This window comes from Acipenser ruthenus, chromosome 8 (assembly GCF_902713425.1).
Source record: "Acipenser ruthenus chromosome 8, fAciRut3.2 maternal haplotype, whole genome shotgun sequence".
NCBI classification, from domain to species: Eukaryota; Metazoa; Chordata; class Actinopteri; order Acipenseriformes; family Acipenseridae; genus Acipenser; species Acipenser ruthenus.
This window is the reverse complement of record NC_081196.1, coordinates 34,836,012-34,863,973: the sequence shown is the minus strand read 5'-3', so window position 1 is coordinate 34,863,973 and position 27,962 is coordinate 34,836,012. Positions and strand designations below refer to the sequence as shown.

Below are 27,962 nucleotides of genomic sequence, written 5' to 3'. Positions count from 1 at the left end.
CTAAAGAAAGATGAAAATATAACTTCGTTTACCTATATACCGATTCCAATAACAATGGAATGTTATTTTTAGAACACCCTCATCAGTCTTTCACAAAGAAAAACATGTGAAAATTAGATTTTGTTACAACTGTAAAGTTACATTGCCATTTTTTACGACTGAAAACTTACAGAAATTGTAAACAGTCCAATGCTTTGTACACGTTTCTGGTCTGCAGGCGTCCTTGGAGACGGCCCTAGCAACGTAGACGATTCGCACTGAACACCAGCCTATTTTTGAGCTGCCTGATCGACAGCTCTGCGATTGTGCTCCTGCAGAGCAAATGTAAAGGAGAGAGAGAGTGGCTCTGCCGGGTGCACACGAGCGGTACATCTGGTTTACTGCAGTGGTACACTGTGGAATGCTAGGTAAAGTACAGTATTGGTCACTTTAAACTTTGCTTATTGGTACACTGAAGGATGTTGCTTAAGTTTCCCATGAATGACAAGTAGGACCAAATACACATTTTACAGTAAGTATTCACCAAAGTAATTTGCATGTATTATTTCACGGATTTAATGCGATACCGCGTGTATTGTAATGTGTTGGGTTCAGGAGTGGACTATTCTGTATGTTTTTTTTGTTGTTGTTTATATATATATATATATATATATATATATATATATATATATATATATATATATATATATATATATATATAATGATAATATTTTTAAAATCTATTGAAACCTTGAAATCATGCATATTCAGTAAGGAGTACATTATAGGACTGATTTTAGTTATTGCCTTTGCGAAATATGTGTATAATTGTATACCAATTCATTATTGAGTAAATTCATGAGTTGACATTATTTCATTTATAATTATAAAGAGTATCCTAGGCCTGGATTAAATACAATTATGGTGCTGAAACAGCCATGATAATATATAACTATAGTGTTGCCATAAATAAGATTGATTGAATTCAGCCCTATGCAAATTTGTTGAGGGCTATTGACTTATTGGGGCAACCAGCTTTATTATCTATGTACTATTAATATTACCTTCATCTACAAAACCTGAATGTCGTTTTTCAATTTAAAAACTGTACTGTATGTGTTTTGTTTTTTTTGTTGTTAGTTTTTTTAAGAAAAGCATGTCATTTTGTGGTGTAGGAATATCACTTGTACAGCACAGGTATTACAATGAAGTACTTCATATACTTGCTTGTAAATGTTGTCAGGGTGTTTCAGTTTACCTGATCTCAAACGTCCTTCTTCTTGTAGCTGGGTAAGGGTTGCTTAAATATACTTCTGGAATGAGAAATTACAGGCAAGAGATAGAGACCAGAACTAAACAACAGAAACACGCACAGGCACACAGCATAGGTGTGTATATACAGTACTGAAGTAGTACACTATATGGCTATGCATTCAGTATGATCCATTTTACCACAGTGAAGCATAGTGAAAGTATGGTGAAGCATATCTATGCATTGTAAGCCCAGAGAGGTATGGTAAAGCATATTTAAACAAAAACAAAAAAAAACATAGCATGGTAAACTAGTAAATGCACAGCATTGCAGTGAGAAAAGCTTTGGAAAGCATACCATACAAATTTACTGTTGTAAACTTTTATAAAGGATATGCCAATGTATTTGAATGACATGGTCCTATCATTACGCGAACAGGATACACTGTGTGAATAATTGATGTTGGGTTGTTTCAACAGGTAGCTTGGAATGTCAGAAGTACTGTAACAGCACAATGTAAACCGATTGAACTGCTGGTCTAATCAGTTTAAAGACAACTGCATCATTTGCTGATTAGAGTACTGAGTGCTGATTACTTAAACAAAACGTCTCATGGTTAATTTATTTTCTAACATCTTCATGCCAAATAACCTCAGATGCCTCAGCAAATCATTATATTTCAGGTCACAGATTTATGCAATTTGACCGGTGTCCCTCAGAGCTGTGCCAAAGAGGCCATTGTGTTGTGCCGCAATGCCAACTTACATGATCTGGAATACTGCAATGCTGATGTAGTAGCTAAGGATGTTATAAATATAGAACTATAGAACACAGCAGGTGCATGGACTGATTCAATTAACTTGAATCCCCGAAAATTAAAGATATGTTTTATAAGATATGTTAGACTTTTCTCATAATATCCAAAGGTGTTGTGTAAATGTGGTCTGTGTAAAACACATTGCTGTGATTCCTGGTGATTACAATACCCAGACACTGCTCTTTTGTGTTTTCTCTAATGTAAAGTATATAGGGATACAGTAGAATACACTTCCAAGAGTACTGGAATAGTGTAAAAGGTGTACCTGAACTATCTATGCAATCACTTTCTCTACATTTTACAAAAAAAAATGTAACTTTGTAATTTTCTAACATTATCTATATTATTTATGTTGATTATGGTGAAGTAAAGACTTATGCATGCCTGAAGAATTTACCCAGAGTATTCATGCAGTTACAATACTATAATGCATCCTGTGTATGTGGATCTGTAGGCAGGAAATGGTTACGAACACCTTCGGAAGTGACACAAGCTGTCTTCCTCAATATTTGAATAATGTGCACACACAGCTTAGGGCAGGGTTAGACCTGCAGTGCTGTGGTGCTGCTGGGCTGTCATTGGATTGATTTTTCTGTGACATTGACTTTTCTGTTTATTCAGATCTACAGTTTGTGCTGCCATATACTGTTTCACAGACAAGGGAATTTGCAAATTACCGTTCTTGCCATATTTTCAGTTACACTTTTAATTATTAATAAACTGACACACAATTATGGATTGATGTTATAAAGATTAAACCCTTACTTTTATACTACATATAAACAGGCTATTTATAAATTGTGGCAAAAATAATGGCTGTAAATTAGTTTCATTCCACTGGCACTCTGTTCCAATGATATTCTGTTTATGTATATTATTTAAAGTTAGAAGTATCACTACGAAGTTCACACATCATTTTTAAGCTATTTGGACGATATTCATATAGTATTCTAAATAAAGATATATTCATTGGGGTGGCTATTATATCATTCTAGAATGTAGAATACAGAATGTAGAACAATTGTAGTTGAAAAGTATGCAATTATTCCATTATAAAACAAAGGCCAGAAGAAGTTCATGTTCATCAGTAGGAAAAGCACATGCTTTTATATTCTTTGTTCTTAATACAGGAAAGTAACAAGTACAGACGTGCTCAAATTTGTTGGTACCCTTACAGCTCATTGAAATAATGCTTCATTCCTCCTGAAAAGTGATGAAATTAAAAGCTATTTTATCATGTATACTTGCATGCCTTTGGTATGTCATAGAATAAAGCAAAGAAGCTGTGAAAAGAGATGAATTATTGCTTATTCTACAAAGATATTCTAAAATGGCCTGGACACATTTGTTGGTACCCCTTAGAAAAGATAATAAATAATTGGATGATAGTGATATTTCAAACTAATTAGTTTCTTTAATTAGTATCACACATGTCTCCAATCTTGTAATCAGTCATTCAGCCTATTTAAATGGAGAAAAGTAGTCACTGTGCTGTTTGGTATCATTGTGTGCACCACACTGAACATGGACCAGAGAAAGCAAAGGAGAGAGTTGTCTGAGGAGATCAGAAAGAAATAATAGACAAGCATGGTAAAGGTAAAAGCTACAAGACCATCTCCAAGCAGCTTGATGTTCCTGTGACAACAGTTGCAAATATTATTAAGAAGTTTAAGGTCCATGGAACTGTAGCCAACCTCCCTGGGTGCGGCCGCAAGAGGAAAATCGACCCCAGATTGAACAGAAGGATAGTGCGAATGGTAGAAAAAGAACCAAGGATAACTGCCAAAGAGATACAAGCTGAACTCCAAGGTGAAGGTACGTCAGTTTCTGATCGCACCATCCGTCGCTTTTTGAGCGAAAGTGGGCTCCATGGAAGAAGACCCAGGAGGACTCCACTTTTGAAAGAAAAACATAAAGCCAGACTGGAATTTGCTAAAATGCATATTGACGAGCCACAATCCTTCTGGGAGAATGTCCTTTGGACAGATGAGTCAAAACTGGAGCTTTTTGGCAAGTCACATCAACACCATACCTACAGTGAAACATGGAGGAGGCTCGGTTATGTTTTGGGGCTACTTTGCTGCGCCTGGCACAGGGTGCCTTGAATCTGTGCAGGGCACAATGAAATCTCAAGACTATCAAGGCATTCTAGAGCGAAACGTACTGCCCAGTGTCAGAAAGCTCTGTCTCAGTCGCAGGTCATGGGTCCTCCAACAGGATAATGACCCAAAACACACAGCTAAAATCACCCAAGAATGGATAAGAACAAAACATTGGACTATTCTGAAGTGGCCTTCTATGAGTCCTGATCTGAATCCTATCGAACATCTATGGAAAGAGCTGAAACTTGCAGTCTGGAGAAGGCACCCATCAAACCTGAGACAGCTGGAGCAGTTTGCTCAGGAAGAGTGGGCTAAACTACATGTTAACAGGTGCAGAAGTCTCATTGAGAGCTACAGAAAACATTTGATTGCAGTGATTGCCTCTAAAGGTTGTGCAACAAAATATTAGGTTAGCGGTCCCATCATTTTTGTCCATGCCATTTTCATTTGTTTTCTTATTTACAATATTATGTTGAATAAAAAATCAAAAGCAAAGTCTGATTTCTATTAAATATGGAATAAACAATGGTGGATGCCAATTACTTTTGTCAGTTTCAAGTTATTTCAGAGAAAATTGTGCATTCTTCATTTTTTGTGGAGGGGTACCAACAAATTTGAGCACGTCTGTATATGTACAATATCAGGATTACCATTCTTGTTTACTAGATATAGATAAACCCATAAATCATATTTCATATACGGTTATTCTAGATGATTCTAGAATAAATGTGATTATTTTATTATCCATACATAATATTAGTGCTGAGATAATATTCAAATATTCCAACTAACACATCTTGAAATTTGTTTGGTGACAACAATGGCCAGGTTTGTATACGTTCATATAACATACTGTACTCCCAACAGATTTACCATGATATGGTATGAATTGTTAGTTTGTTTTCCACACAACCAGCCAAGGACATTTTTGTAAATAAACATAATATTAAGAACATAGAACATTTCTGAACAAGAGGGGAGCCATTCGGCCCATCAATGCTCATCTGGTTCCTAGTAGCTTGTGTGAAGTCACAACCAGCACTAAAGTTATAGCAATTATGCAACAAATGTTTTCAATATACTTTTAGAATTTTAAGTGTACAGTGTGTCAAATGAAATACTGCCTGTTGCAGTACTTGGCAGTGAAACTCTGCTGGAGATATGTAGGAGGGTGCAGAAGCCTGTGACTGGTTGCCCAACTTTACTTTATAAGATGTTTTTGTCTTTGTAGGCAACTGGACAATGTGAGCAATTACACAATTCAGGTGTTTTAATCTCAGAGACATTTTAAGACAACAATGACACTTCCCATATTAGAAATAATGTGAAGTCATCTGTGATTAATGTAACCAAATTAGGAGTATTACACTAGCTACTGTATGTACATAATTCGTTTTCTGATTCTGTAAATGCGTCTGTCTTGTTATAATACACAATACTGCTAAAAGCAAATGTTTTATAAAATCCATAATATATGTTATTGTCATTGTTCTGTTCATTAATCCATATCAGTAGAAGATACTTAAGCAGTATAGCTCTGTTGAGATATCTTATTACAACCAATGTATTGAGAATTGGACACAAGTTGAGGAAAGTTAATGATTGTTTTCAAAAGAACAGTGGCGTCTTTAATATCTAGACACAATAACTCCTTGAAGAAAGGACTAAGGTAATAATAGCTTTGCACATGCTGTATAATGCGTAACATTTTAAAATTAATATTATGGCCACCATACAATGCTTAGCAACATGGGGACCAAATTTGAAGTCTTCGCGAAAAACTAGAAATGTATTTCAATTATTTTTAATTTAATGTCTTTGTTAATACACTCTGTAGAAGGTTCTGAAATGGAAATGTTCTGTTAATTTCATTAGCATGAACTTTGCACATGTGAGCAGGTGGGAGTTCAACAGTTACATTGCCTTATAAAGACACAACACAAATCATGATGTGTCATTTGTCACTTCCTTCCCTTTTAGTTTGGGTAAGTTTAGTTGTCGCTTTTGCTGTTGCCGTTACTGGTTGTCTTTCTGCAGAGCAGATCAAAGATCAAAGAGTTTTTTTTTATCTCAGAGCGAACCACGAGTGATCCGCATTTTAACAAGGTAATATTTGAATTTGCCGCCTTTTATCCTGGGTGTCTCCATTAGAGCTGGGCACTGGAACTGTGCAGGGAGACCTTTGCTGGGGACGTCTGTTTGCTAGTTTGTTAATGCACTACTGCTGTTTGAGCTCAAGAGATTTTTGCAGGCTGCACCACATCTCCACAGCTCAACAGGAACCCAGTTGCTTCGCTCTGCAGCACACAGGCGTTAATGCTCAGATGGTGAGATTATATCTCACACATGCGGTTAATATAACTGCCTTAGGCAAGTTACAAATGCTGTTCATTTACTACAGTATATACCTGCATTCTTTTCTGTAAAATTGATAAATTGTAATTTGTCTAAAAAGATTGTGAAAGTAACTGAGCATGGTATGATTATTTTTAAGCTTTTAAATTTTAATATTGGGATCTTGCTTATATTATAATGCGTTTTAAAATTCAAAGGGCTGTATGCTATTTCAAAGGATTTTTGTTCTCAGCTTTTCATATTTTACTTTTGGGATCCGCGGGATGCTGCAATTTGAAGTATTTTAGATTCTAGACTATAGTGGGTTATTTAACACTATGGTATATTCTCACTGCACCGTCAAGGAATGTCGGTCGTACAGAATCACACCCAAATATTTATTATCAGTTTTTGTCTTATTAAAGTAAGTTTCACATGAAATCTGGTCACCAATATAAAGGCAAATGAGAATTACTCACCAGATTGAGTCACATAAAGGGATTTGACTAGACAGGAAAATATTGCTTATTAAAACTGTACGTCCTATTTTTGGATCATTACTTTAGGGATTTCCCACTACCAGTATAACAAAAACATATGTGGAAAATAAGCAGAAATAGTGTTAAATAAATGTGCTATTTAATGATGTATTAATTGCTTTATTCAATCAAAGTTTCTTCTTTCAAATGAAACTGTTGTGCCGAAGCTGAGTATAAAAATGAAATGCTGTCCCTTTTCAGTATGAACCTAAAATGAATTGCAGCATGTGTACTGTGACTTTTCCAAAATTTGATACGTTTTGTTTAATCGCAGTGTATCATACTGTACTGTTGTTTATTAAATTTAACATTTTGGTTTTATTGTCAAAATAAATCAGTGACTGTTCATCACAGGATGCAATGTGGTCAATGAATGAAATTACAGATATAACTCTTTTCTGGTTTATTAATCATTATTATTTATTCCTTAGCAGATGCCCTTATCCAGGGTGACTTACAATTGTTATAAGACATCACATTATTTTTTACATACAATTACCCATTTATACAGTTGGGTTTTTACTGGAGCAATTTAGGTAAAGTACCTTGCTCAAGGGTACAGCAGCAGTGTTCCCCACCGGGGATTGAACCCAGTACCCTCCAGTCAAGAGTCCAGAGCCCTAACCACTACTCCACACTGCTGCATCATAGCAAACATATTACACACCGTCCATCTACAGGATGAGTCTGGCTTGATTTTGATTCAGTCCTCGTGTCTGTTAGTAATGTGTGCGAGCGTTACTTTCAGACTGCTTCACCATTACAGCTGGTGCAAATTACTGCCTTTGCTGTCTTTGAGACAGGCCAAGGGTTTCATGTGCATAGAACAGAGGCTGGGGTTCAGTTTAAAATACTGCACCTTGCTCAACCCTTGCAGTAGCTTTAAAGACAGCTGTATACGAACTACCAAAAACTGAGACAAACACAATGGATGTTTTGTCTTTATTTTAATAGCTATTTTAGTCAGGTTTTGTTCCTTGGTTCTTGTTTTAGATGCTGCAAGGGCACCATCATAATTGAAGTATAATACTAGGCCATGCGTTCATCACCTCTGCTCAGATGCGTCATTAATTGTGAATACTATTTCAGCTGTAACAGGAACATTATTGAAGTATAGATCAAGTAAGCCCCTAAGCCTCTCAAGAAAGAAATGGAAATTTGCTTGGAAATTTTCTGACAGAACTTAGAAGAAAAGGGGAAATCCTAAACGTAATCGCCTGTATGTCAGGTCTCTCTTGAATCTGATGAAGTTGAATTCGGAAAAAGACTTGAAAATAATAATTAAGAAAAAATTAAGAAATCCACACCATTAATGCTTTTTCTTCACGTACCATGATTACCATTACTGTATCTTAAGAAACCCAGCACCTTAAACAACCTGCAAAAAGATATGTCTTAAGTTAAAAAAAAAAGTATTTTAGATCTGTTAATTTTACATAGATATATACCTGCATTGGAATCACTCTAGAATGTTGATTTTCAACACTTCTCTAAAGGTTACCAATTCTGAGAATTGATGTCACAGGATGTGGTGTAAATGTAAACTATATAGAGGATGCCACTCTGATGGCTGCATGCATCCCACATTGAATGGCTATGCATCTGATGAGTCCGTTGAGGTGGATGTTCACATAAAAAGGTTTCCATGCTATTTACATGCTGGATATGTAAAAAAAAAAATACATGTACTGTGCTCAATCTATATTTCATGATTCGATAATCCGCTAATTCAGTTAATTCACGGATAGGCCATGTTGACAGTTCATTGTATATACATCACTGTGTAAGCGCTCTTCACTAGATCACAGTTTTCAATATTTCACTAGATTCTGATTCGAAAAATGGATTTGTTTTAAAGGGTTAAAATCAGATTCTGCTTATATAAATATATATAGTAGTTGCATCAAACCACATCGTTCATGCCAGTTATTTTTAAAGCTGGTTAAAAAGCAAAAGGCACGACATGTCCTGCAGCTGAGGTAAAATTGGTAAGAGACACCGACAGGAACCAAAAATGTCCTAAATGTTTAAGTTCTCTTTTTCCTAAACAAGGTTTACACACCTGTATTTCAAGACATTAAACAGGTTGTGCATTAAACATCACACATCGCTTCCTCTGAAGACAATAGAACTCAGTTAAAGGAAACTAATTGTACGCACATTGCAAGTACACTTCTTTCATGTAGCTCATTGGTTTAGAGGTTCATGAGGTTTAGAATTAAGCAATTTTCAAGCCGAATGATTCCTGCAATACTATTGTGAACTGAATTTTTTGTGTGTATATGGATACTTTTTTTAATTTAGTCTTATTTGTCAGTTAGAGTGAGAAATATCAACAATGATCCTGATTGGCTGAGACAATCCGTGAGACAAGAAGAGAAGCTAGGCTCCAGATTCAAAGCAGCAGACCAGATGCAAACCGATATTTAACAAAATGATTTCATACTGTAATTTCGCCATGTAGGGGTCCCACCCTGTCATTCTGACCAATGGTTAGGCATGATAGTGTCTTGTTACTGTAAATAAATATAGGGTATAGGGTGTGATGTTGCATTAAAACTGAAGCAACCGAGTTACACAACTAATTGTAATCAGTTGAAATGCATTCAGATCAGAATGCATTAACCCTTAATGCCCAACATCTTTTCACATACAGTAGTCTTCACAGAATCAAATTACAACAATACAGTGTTAGGAGTCTCTAAAGACTCCTGTTTCTACAGCATCCACTGCACCATGTTATGTACAGATTACCGTGAGGGTTTTTAGCTTCTGTCTACTAATTTCCTAAAAACTTTCATATTAAATACTTTTAAACGTTTAAACTTAACTGTATTGGGAATGTCTATAACCAACCAGAAGTCATCATATTACATGTGTATAAGAAATTGCATATGAAATAAATTGGCCTGGGCTGTACACTTACTACTATGTAGACACTATGGCTAACCCCTGCATAATCTCTGCATATTTCTGATGCAAAATTCTATATGTTTAACACTTGGAAAAAAATGTAAGCATTTAAACTTTAAGTATTCACATCCCTAGTTACTGTGCAATGGTGTGAAATGGACAGGCATTTTATGATTGGTACATTTGTATGGGGATTTTTACACAATGCTTTTACTAGTCTGTGCTTTACTGTAAACTCTTAGAGGGGAATGTTTGTGAGATCATTTTTTTCAGATATGTTTGCGGTTTTTTGCTGAAGTAGAAGTTGTTAGAGGAAGTTTCATAACGAAATACAAGCGGAAGTTAATGCTGCAGGCACTGCAGAATTGTATAGAGAGGGCTGTTTAAAGTCTGCAGCTATTTCATTTGATGATGAAGGAACATTCCAGATTTTAAAATAGGTATTATTTTTGAAAAATAAAAGGGAACTAAATTAAAAGCAAATGAAAAAGGGAATACTGAGTTCTCTTTGTAACTGAGGAGGTCTGTCACATAGTAAAACAAGACTATGATCCCTGTTATGTCAAACATTTCCTTCAAAATTGTGACAATTAAAAGGTTTTAACAGAATTATACCACTGCTATGAGAAACACCCATAGACCTAGTAAGAATACCACTGTGAACGTGGACAAAGAAACAAGCATTTCTTTTTGTATTACTGTACTGCCCTCTTGTGTCTGATCGCTGGTTTCTATGAAAGAGGATCCATGTACTAAATAAGAATATGTGATTTTAGGTTTCAGTTGCTGAGCATTTGAGACGATGGCTGCACCAACACAGTACTCTCAGGAGGAAGTAGAGGAGCTGAGAGAAGCTTTTTCAAAGATCGGTGAGAGATCCCCTCAGAATCCCTCAGAACCTGACACACCTACCTTACATCTGACACCTGTCACCAATGTATTAAGAGATTGTTACTGATTTATACTGTGTGTATAGCAGACCCCAATATTGATGTGATACAGCCTTCTAAATATATTCTGATATCAGTTTGTATCAGATGGCTTGCATCTGATGGAAACGATGTTGGATTAAAATTCACTATACTTTTGAATTATTCTTATTTAACTGTATATTATAAGCTGGTTGTAAAGTTCATGTCAGCATGTTGTGTGTAGAACCCTGCAATACTCTATATATTCTATTCAGTTGCTACTGCAGTTGCTTTCCATTACCAGACAGTTTGTTAATTATTGCATGAGATATCTACTCTGTCTGCCTCCCCTGTTGTTTTATTAGTAAGGATGTGGTCATCCTCCGCCATATCGTCCCTGACATTTTCAGAGGTCTGCAAACTTCCTTTTTCACTTGACAAGCACAGATGGTTTATTGCTACCGAAATCCTAAACTAAGAGACACTGGTCCACTCATGGTTTGAATTGTATTTATTTTGAAAGTGTTAATGATGGATTTAACCTAGATTGGTAATGCTTTATCTGTTGTGATTTATGTTACCATACACCTGATGATACATCATGATTCTAAAAATAATTGTATAGGAAGCTTTCTGATAAACCTTGTTGCTAATCATCAAAAAATGTAATAAGATGCCATACTGATTAATACATTTGTACAGTAAAAGCTTTTTATTCAGAAAAAAAGTGATGCTTTAGCAGAAAGAGATTCAAACAAAAGTTTAAAAATATGCATTCGGGGCTCCAGAGTGGCGCATCCAGTAAAGGCGCTCCACGTGGAGTGCAGGATGCGCTCCATAGTCTGGACGTCGCGAGTTCAAGTCCATTCTATTCCACAGCCGACCGAGGACGGGAGCTCCCAGGGGGCGGCGCACAATTGGCCGAGCGTCGCCCATGGGGAGGGAGGGTTAGGTCGGCCAGGGTGTCCTCGGCTCAGCGCGCACCATCGACCACTGTAGTCTGGCCGGTTGCCTGCGGGCTTGCCTGTTAGCTGCACAAGAGCTGCATTGTCCTCAGATGCTGTAGCTCTTGGGTGGCTGCATGGTGAGTCCGCAGTGTGAAAAAAAAACCGGTCGGCTGATGACACACGCTTTGGAGGACAGCGTGTGTTCGTTTTCGCCCTCCCGAGTCAGCGCAGGGGTGGTAGCCGTGAGCTGAGCTTAAAAAATAATTGGCCATTTTAAATTGGGAGAAAATAATAAAGATAATTGTCAATGACTAAATTTATATAAAAAAAAATATATATGCATGAAAGATGTGTTTTACAATGAGCCACAAAAAAATGGATTAAGGAGGTTTTGTACTGTAATGCAGTAATATTTTTTCTTTCTTTCTTTCTTTTGCAGATGTTGATTCCAATGGGTTCATCACCACCAATGAACTCAATGACCTATTCAAGGCAGCCAATTTTTCCTTACCCGGTTACAGAATCCGTGAAATTGTTCAAAACCTCATGTCTGCAGGAGACTTGAATAATGATGGACAGATCAGCTTTGACGAGTTTATAAACGTAAGTCAGTGGTGGTCCTGTGCTAGCAAATGTCCAAAATTAGTGGTTTCCTTCTTGGCAGGTAACATAGAAACTGTTAAATAGAGGAAAATGTTTGAGTGAATGAATAGTGGGCCCTATTCACAAAAAGGTTAGGACTGTTTTAAGCAATGTTTGATCTGACTGTTTTTCAGAACACTATACATTTATTCTTTGCCACTGATAGGATGTATTACTTTATTTTCTCTTTTCAAAGCACTGTTTAACCTAACATAATGTTCAAAAAACAGTCCTTCAAACAGCTGAATAGGAATTCCTGAATAATTAGACATTTAAGAAGCAGGTTTAATAAAAGCAAACAAAGCATATTGTTATAGAAGTTTACCATGTTATTTTTGCATGGTATTTTTGCAGTTTTCCCATGCTTTTCCCATGGTTATACTATGCATTTACCATAGTTTACCCTAGTTTGCAATGTTTATTAATATTCTTTTCTATACCTTGCAATATTTTGCAATGCTCACCTATGCTTTCACTATTATTTATTACACTTTGCTATGCTTTTACTATGGTAAACTTTTATGACGTTTTTTTAAAAGGCCTGTTCTTTTTAAAAAATAAAAAAGGTTGTCCATGGGCTAAAGAGCACAGAAGTTGCCAAAACCTTCAGAAAGGCCATCAATAAGAAGGAAGGAATCTGTGCCATTGGTGGAACCTCGGAGCAGTCTAGCGTAGGAACACAGCACTCCTACTCAGGTAAGCAGCAGAGCCACGTCAGAGCACAGTCACTGCTCAATAGATGGGCAACAATTGATCCATTAATCAACTATTGATTGCCACTGCTTTTTTTTGCCTCAATTAAACATTCATTGATTGATTAATCACCCTGGTTCCCTATTTGGAGCTACCCAGTAACACATGCTTTCTTTTCATATTCCTTGTCTGAAGCTCCCCTGTTTGAATTTGTTTTGTGATGCGAAATGGCAAAATGTAATGAATAAAAAATTGGATATACACAGGCACGTTTTGAGCTGTATTTGAAGGCTTTAGTGAGGTCACATTTTTTGCTTCTTGTGTTTGAATAATAAAATCCTCTCAATGCATTGTCAATTTGAATTATATATGTGTGTATTGTAGTGGAACTCAAATATAGTACTAGGTATTGTCTAGTTATTGTGTGCATTAATAAAATTAATAAAATACTTTCTGTATACTACTCTATAGACAAGCCCACCGGCCCTTTGTTGAAATGAGTGCCGCTATATAAGCCCTCCTTTCAGGGTTCATGGGTTTAAAGTCACCCTCAGTAATTTGGAATACCTGTTTTTGTATTAATAGAGGAAGAAAAGTACGCCTTCGTTAACTGGGTTAATACAAAGCTAGAAAACGATCCAGACTGTAAGCATGTTCTCCCGATGGACCCCAATACAGACGACCTGTTCAGCGCAGTCGGGGATGGGATTGTTCTCTGGTAGGGGCTCCTTTATTTACTTCTAACTGCTAAAGCATTACTGCTTTGCTTCACTTTTTTGTAAATGTAAATGGATTTTTGAAGCTGAAACTATGGGACCTTTCTAACTGTTTTGTATTAAAGGGCTCGTCTTTTTAAAATTAATTCTTAAATTAGATTTTTAACTCACGTCTGAATATTTTTTATTAATGTATTTATTCGTATTGTTTATCCCCCTGATTTCACAATTCTGGCTCCACTTTGTTGGGGAATAAAAGTATATATTGAATTGTGTATTCCCCAGTTAAAGAGCCGCACTGCAGGTGTACAGGTCACAGGTTAATGGACACACTCAGGTGTACCAGCTGAAGACGTGTTTGAGAGCTCTATAGAGACCAGAGGGAATGCTTTAAACTTCTGAGTTTGTAAAAGTCACCAGGATGTGATGACTGAAACCAAAAATGATACACAAGGTGAATCTAAAGAAGAAGAATACATTAGTTAAGATTAATTTGAATTTTCTCTTTCCAGTAAGATGATCAACCTTTCAGTGCCTGACACCATTGACGAAAGAACAATCAACAAAAAGAAACTCACACCTTTTACAATCCAGGTACTGGATATACAAGCAGAATGCAGCTCTAGTATTCTTTATTACATGTAGCATCTCTAGATGTTTTACCATGATCGATTTGAAGATCAGCATGCAAGCATTATGCATTTACTTTCAGTTGTGCTACAAAGAAACCAATTACAGAGCTTTAATCGTGTGTATTTTAACTGATATTTGACAGGAAAACCTGAACCTGGCTCTGAACTCGGCCTCTGCTATTGGGTGTCACGTAGTGAATATCGGTGCGGTGGACCTGAAGGAGGGGAAGCCCTACCTGGTGCTGGGTCTGCTGTGGCAGGTCATCAAGATTGGCTTGTTTGCAGACATTGAAATCAGCAGGAACGAAGGTAGTAAAGAAGCTTTGAGTAGATACCTACAATATGTAAAAAGCAGATATGCTAACCAAAGTTTTTTAAATCCATTTTCTTACTTCTTATTACCTTTTGTTGAATATATTTGGTGTAAAATCACCTGCATAATACATATAACAGGATTTAAAAAAAGGAGAGGAGAGGAGAGTCATGCGCTGTGTTATAAAAGAACTGTAAATAGTGGAAAGGGCAAGTATCTGTTAAGTTTGTGTTGCAGGAGCTGAGACTCGCTCTTCTTGCTTATCAGTTAGTTTTGTAAAACAGGAATACCCCAGCATATAAGGTAGGACTCCGTTGACTGCTACTAAAAGTGTGCCACTGGTTCTTTCAGCCCAACACAGAGACGCCATTATTTACCAGCACTGTAGTCGAGCTGACAACTGACATATGGTGCGTGTGCTGCAAGGGGGCGCTACATCACAGACACACAGTTACAAATCTGCAGATCTACACACTGCTTGTTGACTGATTCGGTACACTGTGTTACTTTATACTAGAATATTTATAATTCAATCATTGAAACGGTAAATAACCCTATGTGATATTTTAGCAGAGATTAAACTGCAAATCTGGTTCTAAGGGGTCTATTTTATGTCTATATGCCACCTGGTGGACATCATCTATTACCACTATATGTAAATATGATTCATATATTGGAACTTGGGACATTGTTTTAAGCACTTCAAATTCAAAAAGTCTTGGGGTGTACAAATGGTTCTTAATCTGAATGCTTTATTTGTTAGTTTTTTTTTTTTTTTACTGCGTACAGTATGCAATTGCGTGATTGTCTTTTGGTACTGTATTTATTATTTGAAAGACATCCTATTCATTAATTAGGATATGCTCATCAATTCACTGATCTGTCTGTGCCCAGCCCTGATCGCTCTGCTGCGGGACGGGGAGAGTCTAGAGGACCTGATGAAGCTGTCACCAGAGGAGCTCCTTCTGCGTTGGGCCAACTACCACCTGGAGAACGCTGGCTGCAAGAAAGTCAACAACTTCAGCTCAGACATCAAGGTAACCACTGCGGTCAACTCCATGGCTCCTCATTTTTGTAATGTTTTCTCTTCTTGTGCACATCAAACAGTACAATAGATCCAGTTTCAATTTTGTCTACTTGCTTAATTTCATTAGTTTTACCTAAGAATTCCGTTAGAGCATTTTGAATGACTTGCCTACAAATACAAGAAAATGATTACCAAGTCTCTAAAATGCATGCTGTTACTTTGCACGCAGATTTGCAGTTTATACATTTTTTTACAATCTCCTGGAGTCTAACACATCTTGCTGTCATGCTGTTGCTTTATCTTATCTTAGTCTCCTTCTGCAGATTCTCATGTAAGTCTATTTTTCTGGTTTCTATATGTATTTGCTATTCTACTCCAAGGATTATCCTGAATTGGTTTATGTTCCATAATGACTGATTGTGCAAACTTGTGTCTGTTGAAGTAAAAAGCTGCACATCCTTTAATTTCTAACTACTTTGAATCCTAAATAATCCCCACATAATAATGGAATGTCCCAAGGCATCATTTATAAGCCCTGGACCATGTTCCATGAGTCTCTACTGTAATATCATGCTCCATTGGTTTAGAAAACATCAATGATACCACACCTTGCAATATAATAATTGGTTTAGAAAGCTATGGCCAAAAGTTACCCTATAGAATTAACTAATTTTTCATAAAGTCGAATGAAACCTGCTGAATAATGTTATGTTAAAATCTTGTATTACATACTGCTTTGTAGTTTTCCATATACATAATGAAAAACATACAAATTGAAGAATATGACATTTCAAAATCTAACATGAAATACTGTCCTATTATGGCTTCCGGTAGACTTTTACGATATAATTTTGTAGTTTCTTTGATTACCTGGTCTGCTAAGAAATAATACATGGTGATTAATAAAAAATCAAAATTATGTTCATATAGTTTTTCAATCCCAAAAAATTAGTTGATGCAAATTGAAAATTATTAAATGCAATAAAAAAAACGTATTAATACAATAAACTGTTGACGAATTGTCTGCATCTGTTGATATCATGAATCCAGATGTGTTTAGTATCTGAACCTTTCTTAGGGCCAAAAACACATTCAAATCTAATGCTTATCCCTTTGGTATGTGTTAATATATGCTAATATACTGTACGTACTGGTTTTTTTTTTTTGTAGCTGCTTTATCATGTCTGATGCTGTAGTCCACCCTGGCTTATCTCTCTCTCCTTGATGGCTTAACCCTTTCATCCTTGTTTATTTTGTATTGAACTTTCTGCTGTTCTTTGGACTTTTCGCTGTCTTCTGCCTCTTAACTTAGCTGAATGACTTCTGCAGCCTTGCAAAGGTATCTTTCTTCATATATACAGTATATACAAGTTTGATCTAACTTTATGTTGTATAGTAGTTATAAGGTTATTTGTTGTGTCAGTTAAAAGTATTTAAGTTTTGGCGTTCTTTGGTACTAGTTACTGATTTCCTTTGTTTAATTGCTCAAGGACTCCAAAGCCTACTATCAGCTGCTCAGTCAGATTGCACCCAAGGGAGAGGAAGATGGGATACCTGCCATTGAAGTTGACATGAGTGGTTTAAGAGTAAGTCCTTACGGTTCATGTTTTAAATGATCATCCAGCAGCCATACAAGTTTGTTGGTTGTTTATTTGGATCTTTTAAGACTACATGCATGAGTTTAACCCAATGTCTGTTATTTCAAAGAAGAGATGTTTTGTGTTATTTTCTCCTGCACTGTCTTACCACATCCTAACCCATGATGGTAACCAAGGCGGCAGGGAGGTCAATGAAGAAATGGCCACCGGTGCTCAATTCAGTCCGAAAACTTGATTTAACCCCTTTAGGAACAGGATGATGTCAAGAGAGCCGAGTGCATGCTGGTACAGGCTGAGCGACTGGGATGTCGGCAGTTTGTCACGGCCACTGACGTTGTGCGTGGAAATCCCAAACTGAACTTGGCTTTTGTTGCCAACCTGTTTAACAAATACCCAGCCCTACAGAAACCAGAAAACCAGGACATTGACTGGAGTTCTATTGAAGGTGAGGAGACATCTCTGATCAAAAGACAAACCACCCAGAAAACTGGAAATGTTGTTTCTTTGCTTTTGTAACTATTCAATGCTTGGAAAAGGGTAACCTTTCCTCTGTTGCCTAGGTGAAACAAGAGAAGAAAGGACTTTTAGGAACTGGGTGAATTCACTGGGTGTCAATCCACGAGTCAATCATCTTTATGGGTAAGCAGCCAGATATGTTTAGCCAGACTGTTAAACATCTCTTGAATCTTGGGAATTTAGACATTTTGTTAGCTCTTAATTACTGTTTCAGAGTTGAAACGTAACTGACAGAGACTTTATACCAGTATGAAGTTGTTGAATTTCCATATTAGCACAAGTCTTGGACTACCTTACCTAAAATAACATTACTTCAGGATTAGTGCTAATTGGGGTCTGTGAAACCTGCTGGTTTTGCCCAAAAAATCTAAAAAATGATATTAGATATTGTAGATCAGTCGGGCCCAGTTAGAGGACTGAGAATTCTGAAACGTTTGTTTGTCATGTTTGCTCTTGCTGTGTTTTATATTGATTTATTTATCTCACAAGCAGAACTGTAGGATAGTATTCACTTGCACGACAAAGGACGGATTACTAGGCTTTTGGTCTGTCTCAGTATTAGCAACTTTATTTTTATATGAACAAGCAAAAAGGCAGTTAATATTATCAGAGCAAGCATGTCAGTGCCATTCATCCCCAGCAATGGGTGCAAGTACAACATCAGAGCCAGCAATGACGTGAAAAAGTAGATTACCATGACCTACTTCCACTGCATGCAGCCTAAATGTTATTTTTTTATTATGTTTTTATAAATAAAATACAGTTTAGTATTCATCTAGTGTCCTAGAATTTTGCTGATTTCTTTAACAAGAGTTTAGAACACTTTTCATGAACTGTTAGCTTTGTAAATGGGGCGCAGCCATTTGCTGTTGACATTTTTAAATGTGGTTACACACTCAAAAGAAAAAATAAAAAAAGAAGAAATACAGAATCTACTGTATAAGTGCCCTTCACTGATTCATTGTTTTTATCATTTCAAGAAGTCAGGGAGCACTGTACTTGTCTTTGTCCTGTTTTTACGAATAGGATTTTGAAGTTTATAATTGCATTCAAATATGCCATGAGGCCAGTAGAGGTGTTGTAAGAAAGTCACAATTATTTTATGTGAAACCACATCCTGAAAAAGTAATCAGGTTGTAAGACATTCACTTACCTCTTGCAGGGATCTGGCCGATGCTCTGGTAATCTTCCAGTTGTATGAGAAGATCAAGGTTCCAGTCGAATGGAGCAGAGTGAACAAACCACCTTACTCCAAACTAGGAGGCAACATGAAGAAAGTAAGTTGCCATCCCAGCCAACCCCCCCCCCCACACACATTAAAAGGCAGGTGAAATGCCATGAGCAAGGGAGAATGGTGATGTAAAAGTAACATTATCAGATTTCTACATTACAGTGGTACTATTTTTTTTATTTTTTAATAGTGTTTACAATAATGATTATTCTTATATTGTTACAAAGCTGGAAAACTGCAACTATGCGGTTGAATTGGGGAAGAACAAGGCCAACTTTTCCCTGGTGGGTATTGCCGGGCAGGACCTGAATGAAGGAAATCACAAACTAACCCTGGCCTTGATGTGGCAGCTGATGAGAAGGTAACTTCACGTTGTGGCCTGACGGGAATCTTTTATTGAATAAAAAAGAAAAGAAAACGTCAAACTGAGATTTTTTCATTGAATTCTCTGAACTGCTTTTGAACTGTCAGCCAGCACAAAGCACAGCTCTGTATATTTGTGTTAGAAGCTAAATTGGTAAAAATTTTATGAGTAAAAAAAAAAAGCCTGACCTAAAATTCTTTATGCAAAAACAGGTAACAGGTACAATTATATGGCTAAAAAAGAAGTTACTTCAAAATTACTGATATTGTAATAAAGGGTGTTTTATCTACCAAATATAACTAAGAAGAACTATTGCTAATATAAATAGTTGTATAATGTAGTCACTCTTCTGGCCATATTATTGTAATTACATATGTTGTCAGATTAAACTGTCACTCTATTTCAGAACTTAAATGCAATAAACTTGTTAGTTTTGTTGCATTTTGGCAGCAGCTTCTATTAAAGACAACCATCTGTCTTTGTACTCTTTTCAAACCTATTAACAGCCTTAAATGAGATACAGAATCAAGAGCCACATTGTGAACCTCGTGAGATTATGCTGCATATTGCTCAAGAGCCACCAGTTGCACAGCTGTGATATACAGCGTTATTTTACAAACCATCATTAAATGTAAATAAAAGTTGGAATAAAAAGTCCACCAAGACATGTCATTCTACACAAGAGCAGTAGTTTTAAGAAGAAGTATGTATATTAATATTTATAGAAATCGCATATTTACCACATGATTCCATATTGTTTGTAGATACACCCTGAATATCCTTGAAGATATTGGTGGTGGTGAGAAGGTCAATGATGACACTATTGTCAGATGGGTTAACCAAACACTGTCGGAGGCTGGGAAAGACACCATCTCAGGCTTCAAGGTATGTCACAGTGGAAGGTTTCCTGCAATCTGCAGTAACAGCACCAAATATACACAGTACAAATGAGCATTATGAAATATCAGAGCTATCGTAAGTAATGTATCCTTGTTTAAATTTACCTTGTATATCATTTTCTGTTTGTCATCACATCCCGGTTACTTTTTAAAGGGGTTTAGAACCTCAGCGTGGCCTCAGCAGAGCTCTCAGAAACATGTCTCATCACCAGGGTGTAACCGTTAACCTGTCCCCTTTCAACTGTCTTCCATTATGAATGTGAGAAAATACCCCATTTGTTCTATGCAGTATTTATTACAAACATATTTCTTAAGTCCACTAGTAAGGTGCAAAGAGGCATCCACAGTTTGGATCATCTTGTTTTTGCTTTACTAACCCTTTCCCATCTTAAACCTACCAGGGTCAGTATAAAATAAGTGCTGATAATGCCTTTGTTATGCAGGATGGTCAAATCAGCACCAGCATGCCAGTACTGAATCTCATTGACGCAATCCAGCCGGGGTCAATAAGATACGACCTCTTGAAGATGGAGGATCTATCAGAGGAAGAGAAGCTCAACAATGCCAAGTATGTGTTTATTTCAGATATCCTGTTCTTAACATGGCTTCATTGTGATGAAAATCTTAAGATTCTTTGCTTTTTTACTTACTGTAATTAGGGACATGCAGATTTACAAGTACAACACTGCTTTATTGTGTAAATACAATATAAGCAAGTCTAGCGCAACAAATTGAGGGCAGGTGATATTGTTGCTAGTGATTAAAGCCTTGAAGGCTGTACTAAAGTCATATGTACTGTATTCTAAAACAAATATCCAGTTGTCTTCGTTCCTCTTTTACTTAATTTACATGGCCAATTGCAGTGGAGTAACAATGGTTTTTAAAATCCATTTGTCTTCAGCACCCTTTGTTCAGATTCCTACATTTTGAAACACCTCTGAATGTACGAAGGGCCTGATTTTTTAAACTTTTTAAGTTGATTTTGAGTACATACTGTAAATTAACTTGAACCAATTTCAGTAGTATAAATCAGACCCTGTCCATGAGATGAATTGAAGGGTGTCTTGATAACCCAGTTTAATATGCTTTAGATAAACTTAATCCTTGCTTGCTAAATACAATTTTCATGGATTTCTCCTGACATGTTTGTGGGTTATCCATTTTTTTTGATAACCCACTCTTTAAATTTTCCAGAAGAAAAAATGATGATTATGATAAGCATATTAAGTAGACTCTGAAATTGTGTCATAATTCATTCCATTATTTTTCATTTTAGATATGCCATCTCCATGGCGAGGAAGATCGGAGCCCGAGTATATGCCCTCCCAGAAGATCTGGTTGAAGTGAAGCCCAAAATGGTCATGACAGTGTTCGCCTGCCTGATGGGCAGAGGCATGAAGAAAGTGTGAAGAGACAATACAATCGCTGTCTCTGGATGCTTTCCCTCACTCCCTCACACTGGACTTGACCAATAGATGTAGTGCCTCTACCAGGAAAATTAACAAATACATGCCATTGAATAGCACTCTTTGTTTGCAGCAGACACATTTGATTTAATCTTTCTTGTGAAACAGTTCAGATAAAAAAAAAATTAAAAATCATTGGTTGCTGATGGGAAATGCAAATGAGTTACTTTGGAATTTAACTTTGAAAGCCTGTCACTGATTATTATTACCGATATTATTATTATTATTTTTTTAAACAAATGAACTGTTTTGTGTTTGGCGTACTATTTTGAGACTGTCAGTATTCACATATATATATATATATATATATATATATATATATATATATATATATATATATATATATATATATAAATGAAAGGGTCACAATAACATTTATATTTATGCACTAAATACACCATGAGGCAGTAATAAACCTCAGCTTCAAAAGTGCTGCAGTAAACTTAAGATTCTTAATGTGATGCATGGTTGCTTTAGTTAAATACACAGGTTTTCTACTAGATCTGAGTAGACTGTGCTGTATTGATTAAGTTCATTTAGCAACAATTATTTTAAGTATTGCTTCTTGTAATTCAAGCAGAAGATTATGATTTACAAAAATAATAGATCCCAAAATAAGACCCAAAACAAAGAAAGGAGCGATGTGCATTTTAAATGATATCTGAAGACCTGAATTAAAACAAAGTATATGGTGGCACCATAGCTATACTTCTGAAGGACGCTGTAATAATTTAGATTCAATATTAATTAAAGAATGAGTGTGTCCTCTATTAAAATTGCAAGAAATCATTTACACATTGTCATCAAATCCTTTGTCATTTTTTTTTCTTTCTTATTGTGCATAAGGGCCCTATTACTAGCTTTCTAATAAACTTTTGTACTAAAATAACTGGCATTTTGTATTTATAATAAGCAGCATGAGAAACAGCATACAAAGATTTTGTGGTTAAAAAATATATTTTTTTATATCCATCAAGTATTCAGACACAAATAAATGCAGGGACAATTATTGCCTATTTTACACAACTAAGACCCCATTCTCTCTAAATCAATAGGTATTGTGGCAAACTGGTTGATGGTGTGCAGGTGCAGGTGATCAGTGAACAGACAGACAATTATAATCCAGGTGCAAAGTTTGTTTGATGATAGTTTTGTGTCCAGTGCCTGATGGCAAAACAAACAGTAAACAATAAATGATGTTAAGTAATACAGCAGCGTGTATTACTTAATTTGTAATTGCCGGGTTTGTCCTGAAATAGTCTTATACACCCCAAAATTTATTATACACCCACACAAAACACAAAACACATACACAAGTCTGTAAGTGCGTGAATAAGTGCTAGTGGTGCAAATACAATTATTGGTGATACAAGTGCAGTGCTGTTCCAGGTGTGTGCTGGCCTCTGGTGACAGCTCTGGAACATGTTAGCTGTCTAGTAATAGCAAACAACAAATAGACAGAACAAACAAACACTCACAATACAGATACACGAAACACAGGTCCTTCCGGGTCACTTTTGATAAACCAAAACGAAGGAACAGATTGCATTGCTTCGACCCCTATTTATACCGTCACTCATGACCCCTTGGTAAATGATTGCAGCCGCTCCTCCAATCCGCGGCTGCCACATCATTTCCCTTCCGGGTCGATGAGTTAGTGTACCAAATCTCCACCCCTTTTCTAAATGACGACTTCCTTTTAACCCTTGGAACGAAGTGTCAGGCCAAGCAGTCCAGGGTACTCTGTTCCTGTTACTTAGCGCCCTCACAGGTCAGGAGGGAGATTTACCACCAAGAATCATTGTCTTTCTGTCACAGTATCTATATTTTATTGAAGTGTGGGTTTCTGATACCATATTTAATTACAGTACCTATAGCTACAAGTACCTTTTTCATGTATTTTTTTTTTTACTCCACCATTGCCTTTCAGTGATGTTTGCAAAAATACCAGCTGGTTCAGAGTTCTGTTGCACTAATATACATCTTGCTTTGCCATGTGATATTTGCTTCCTGTTTCTTCAAAAATCACATAATGTAGTCTGTTATAGAAACACAGCAAAACAACACAGGCTTTGGTTGCATGTAAGATGGCAGTCGGTTAGATGGCGGTCATTTTGTGGGCCTGTATTACAGAGACGTTAGTATTGTCTAAAGAAACACTGGCCAAATTGAACATGAAAATTAAACAGAAAACCGCGTTGTTTACTCCCCCTGGGTATTGACTGTTGAAACAGCTGTAGCTAATTAATCCCATTCCATCCCTTATCAGACTGCATTGTTTCATTTTCCACCAGGTGACTTCCCTGCAAGAGATAGAACAAGGTTACTATCAATGCATTGTAAATATGTAAATAAATAATTCTACCTTTTCTCTAGAAAACATATGGCAGCAATTACAATAAAGCAATAACTATAATTAAATAGATTGAGATATATTCTGTAGATGTAACTTCAGCAGCTGGGACCCTCTGTAGGGACAGCTACATGATTATTGAATGCAATTCATGCTCTAGTGGACTTCAATCTGCAGTTGAATCATCAAGTGCTGTATTACTGAAGCACAGGTCGCTAAATATTTTTTTTATCTAACATTCAACTAATCAGTATTGCACTTTATTGAACAAACAAGCCGCCCCTGTGCTTTAAGCAAACAATGACTTTCATGCTCACCAGCTGGGCTAGCTTTGGCCCCTATTGACAAGCTCCTGATTGCCAAGGTAATACAACTATGTACACTCCTGCCTTTAGTTAAAAAGAGCGCATGTTCTCAGAAAGGTATTCTTTTTTACTAGACTACAAGACAAAAACACATGTTGGCAGTAAAGAAATAATTAGGAGTATCTTCAGTCGGGTAAGTATCCTATGGTTAAATCGTACTAATATTATTCTAGATGTTTTCCTATTTTTTTATTGAATCTAAAATATATATTTTTAAAAATCTGTAGTAGAACATATTTTATACAAACATGTACTTACCGTTTGTACATATTTTTACTTATTCTGTACATTTAATGTTGTTCATTTCAAAGATCTTTAATCATGTGAAAACTAAATATGTATTATTAATTTACTGTAATTTGTCATAAATTTGTCCATTAATATGCAAAAGGTACTGTGCAAATGTCTGAGAATAAATACATCTCATAATCAAAATGTATTAACATTTGTTAATTTGTGTTTCTCTGCAGTGGGCAAGCTAAATTAAACTCCAAAAGAAGAGCTGATAAAATATAAATATGAATTCCACATTCTACAGCAATTCTACAGAACTTGCTGAAGATGAATACCCTGTTAACGCCTCAGTTGCCGGAGAAGGGCAATGGACTAAAACACATTGCTCATTAGGCAGAGACAACTTAATTTCCGTGCTGGTGCTTATTTCATACATAACTATTTTCATAGTTGGACTGATTGGAAACAGCACTGTGGTTGGGAGGACGTGTCTCTTACGATGCAGGTCTTCAGTGGATATGTACATTGTCAACTTAGCTATAGCCAACCTGTTGTTCATATCCACTCTTCCTTTTTGGATTCTTAACACCCTCCAGAATAGGTGGCCTTTTGGGTCGGTAATGTGTAAGCTTTGTTCATTTGCCTCATCACTCAATATGTATTCAAGTGTCTTCTTCATCACATGCCTGAGCATTGATCGATACCTTGCTATTGCTTATCCAGGGACGTCACTGAAGATGCAGCACATTAGCAGGGTCCTTGTATCTTCATGCCTGATCTGGGTCACAGCTTGCGCAGTCAGCCTCCCAACTATCTTTCTGCATCAGAGCAGCTTCTCCAAGGAAAGGAACACCACAGTGTGCACCGTGGTGTATCCACGACACCACACTGCACAGTGGACCATGGCTATAGACCTGGGTGAGAACATGGTGGGGTTCGTTATCCCTTTTCTGCTTCTGGGAGTTATCTACCTTCTCATCTACAGAGCTCTGAATCACACCCTCAAGCCTGAGACAAGTAAGCAAGGCAGAATGCTGGAGACAGCTTCAGCCCTGTTGTTGGCTTTTCTGATTTGCTGGCTGCCATTCCAGACTGTAACTTTCCTCAGAGAGTTAGTAAAGTTCCAAATGATCACTGATTGCCGTCTTGTCAGTGTGATTGAAGCGGCCCTACCAGTCACTGTATGTGTGGCATACTCCCACAGCTGCATCAACCCCATACTGTCCTGGTTTTGTGGTGGGTACTTCAAGAATCGCCCCAGAAAGCCCTCTTTACCCCCTACGTCTATCTACATGAGGCCCACCACTGTCTCTGAGCAAGAGAAGAGTGGAGAAAGACCCGCTGAACCCTGACAATGTGCTATTAAAACACTCATCACAGAGGATGCCGTTGCAACATACAATGGAATTGTAACACTTCACCTTCACATTGATACATATGAAGAATCTATAAGTATGGTGCTGCTCACATCATTTCTGCAATTTATAGACTTATCCAAAGTTATACCTAAGGTTTTAGACTACTTAATGTTACCTTATGTAAGGTAGTCTTAGAGTAGTGCTAATCAGGGTCTGTGAAACCACCTCAAAATTAAGTTTCTTATATATGTTTTTTTTTTAGCCTATACTTACCTTAACCACACGCATGAGCTAGCATTGACATGTGGAGAGTATTGACAGAAGAGCCTAACTGATTTATCATAGTTTTTATTGTAAATTTATTTTGGTTTTACTTTGCTTTATGATTACTGCTTGTGTAAGTGTTTGTGTACGGTATAGTGGCACTTTTACTGTATATGGTTCTGTCTTATTGTTCTCTTGACTGGGTTTGATAAATGTAATTAACCTATGCTCAAACCGTTGTCACATTAACCCTTAATTTGATCTTAATTTCTAATTCATTTAAACCTGTTATTGCCATGTACAATATTTATGTATTATAAAAAGGAGTAATGTGTGAGTAGTGTATATTTACTCTTTTTAATTATTTTTAAAACTTGGTAAGCGACCTAGTTATGGTGTGTAATTCCCAATTTTCGTCCCTTATTGCCCTTAGTAAATGCATAACAAAGTGAAATAAAACACAGTATAAATAGATAAGCATTGTAAAGCACAGATATGGTAAAGCATACAAATAAAATGGCAGACCATGCTAAGCTATTGTAAATATACAATTCTAATCATGGGAAAACTGCTAAATTACTGTACAAATGTAATGTTGTATACTTTTAAAAGGGTTATGAGTAACATGCTTTAAGGCAGACCTACTAATGAACCATATAAACTAGTGTATTACAAACGCATGCCACCACACATCTTCTCTAAAAGTCTACAGTCTTCTGAAATTCCTTGTATTAAGATGAATTTTGAATTAAGTGTTCTTACTTTGCTATATTCTGCTCCTATTCGATTGTAACAATTCTCAACTCCACAACTGTGCAAGCTGTATTATTATAGCAAGATTTATGAAATATGTGAAAAGTAATGAGAATAAATAAAAAAAAGTAACCCAGAAAATTGTAAGAAAAAAAATTCACAAACCAGCTGCCTAGTAGGGGTTAGTATAGTGTAATATTGTCTTGCTGGCTTTCAAATGTCAGCATTCATGGATTTCTAGATTTGAGGGTGGCTTGTCTTGCTTTGTGACATCACAAGGGGGTGGGTTTTATAGTGTTACATCACCAGGAGGAGGGCCATTCTTCACTGGATACTCCTGCTGTTAAGAAGAAATGGACAACCAACTATATTTTTAGGGCAAATATTGGTGGTACTAAAATTGGCTGAATTTAAAAACCTTATAAACTGAGCAACATTTTAAAAATAAAACAAACAAAAATATTCCAGTGAAAAGTCTGCATCTTTTTTTTGTAAAAAGGAAAAACAAACTGTAAATATTACAAAGTTTCAACTAAAGTTTCATGTAGGAGTTCCTACATTCAACCTTTTTCTGTTACATTTGAAAAAGCTTTGTGAATCTGGCCAAATGTCTGTCCCAAAACTATGGTGGGAAATCATTCTTAACATTATACAAGAACACACATATCACTACATCCAGGACAGCCCTGAGCCGACAGGTTTGAGATTTCTAGTGAGTGTGCACTAAATTTTAACCAGTGAACA

General features: G+C 36.5%; 2 protein-coding genes across 3 annotated transcripts; both read left to right on the top strand.

The window, feature by feature from the left end:
* The first annotated feature begins 490 nt into the window (after positions 1-490).
* Positions 491-22,686, top strand: LOC117407472 (plastin-2-like). Of its 2 annotated transcripts, none has more exons than XM_034012548.3 (16): positions 491-511; positions 10,713-10,805; positions 12,234-12,397; positions 13,003-13,132; positions 13,715-13,847; positions 14,358-14,439; positions 14,621-14,786; positions 15,685-15,827; positions 17,308-17,403; positions 17,665-17,860; positions 17,976-18,054; positions 19,094-19,208; positions 19,390-19,523; positions 20,291-20,411; positions 20,869-20,993; positions 21,702-22,686. In XM_034012548.3, the coding sequence occupies exons 2-16, from the start codon at positions 10,739-10,741 to the stop codon at positions 21,832-21,834; spliced, it is 1,884 nt and encodes a 627-aa protein (XP_033868439.1). In that variant the 5' UTR covers positions 491-511; positions 10,713-10,738; the 3' UTR covers positions 21,835-22,686. The 2 variants fall into 2 exon arrangements, with proteins under 2 accessions (XP_033868439.1, XP_033868438.1); XM_034012547.3 differs by lacking the exon at positions 491-511 and adding an exon at positions 6,121-6,256.
* Positions 22,687-22,817: 131 nt separating this feature from the next.
* On the top strand, positions 22,818-27,890 carry LOC117406812 (type-1 angiotensin II receptor A-like). Its single transcript, XM_034011135.3, has 2 exons — positions 22,818-24,742; positions 25,080-27,890. The coding sequence occupies exon 2, from the start codon at positions 25,128-25,130 to the stop codon at positions 26,193-26,195; it is 1,068 nt and encodes a 355-aa protein (XP_033867026.1). The 5' UTR covers positions 22,818-24,742; positions 25,080-25,127; the 3' UTR covers positions 26,196-27,890.
* Positions 27,891-27,962: the final 72 nt, after the last annotated feature.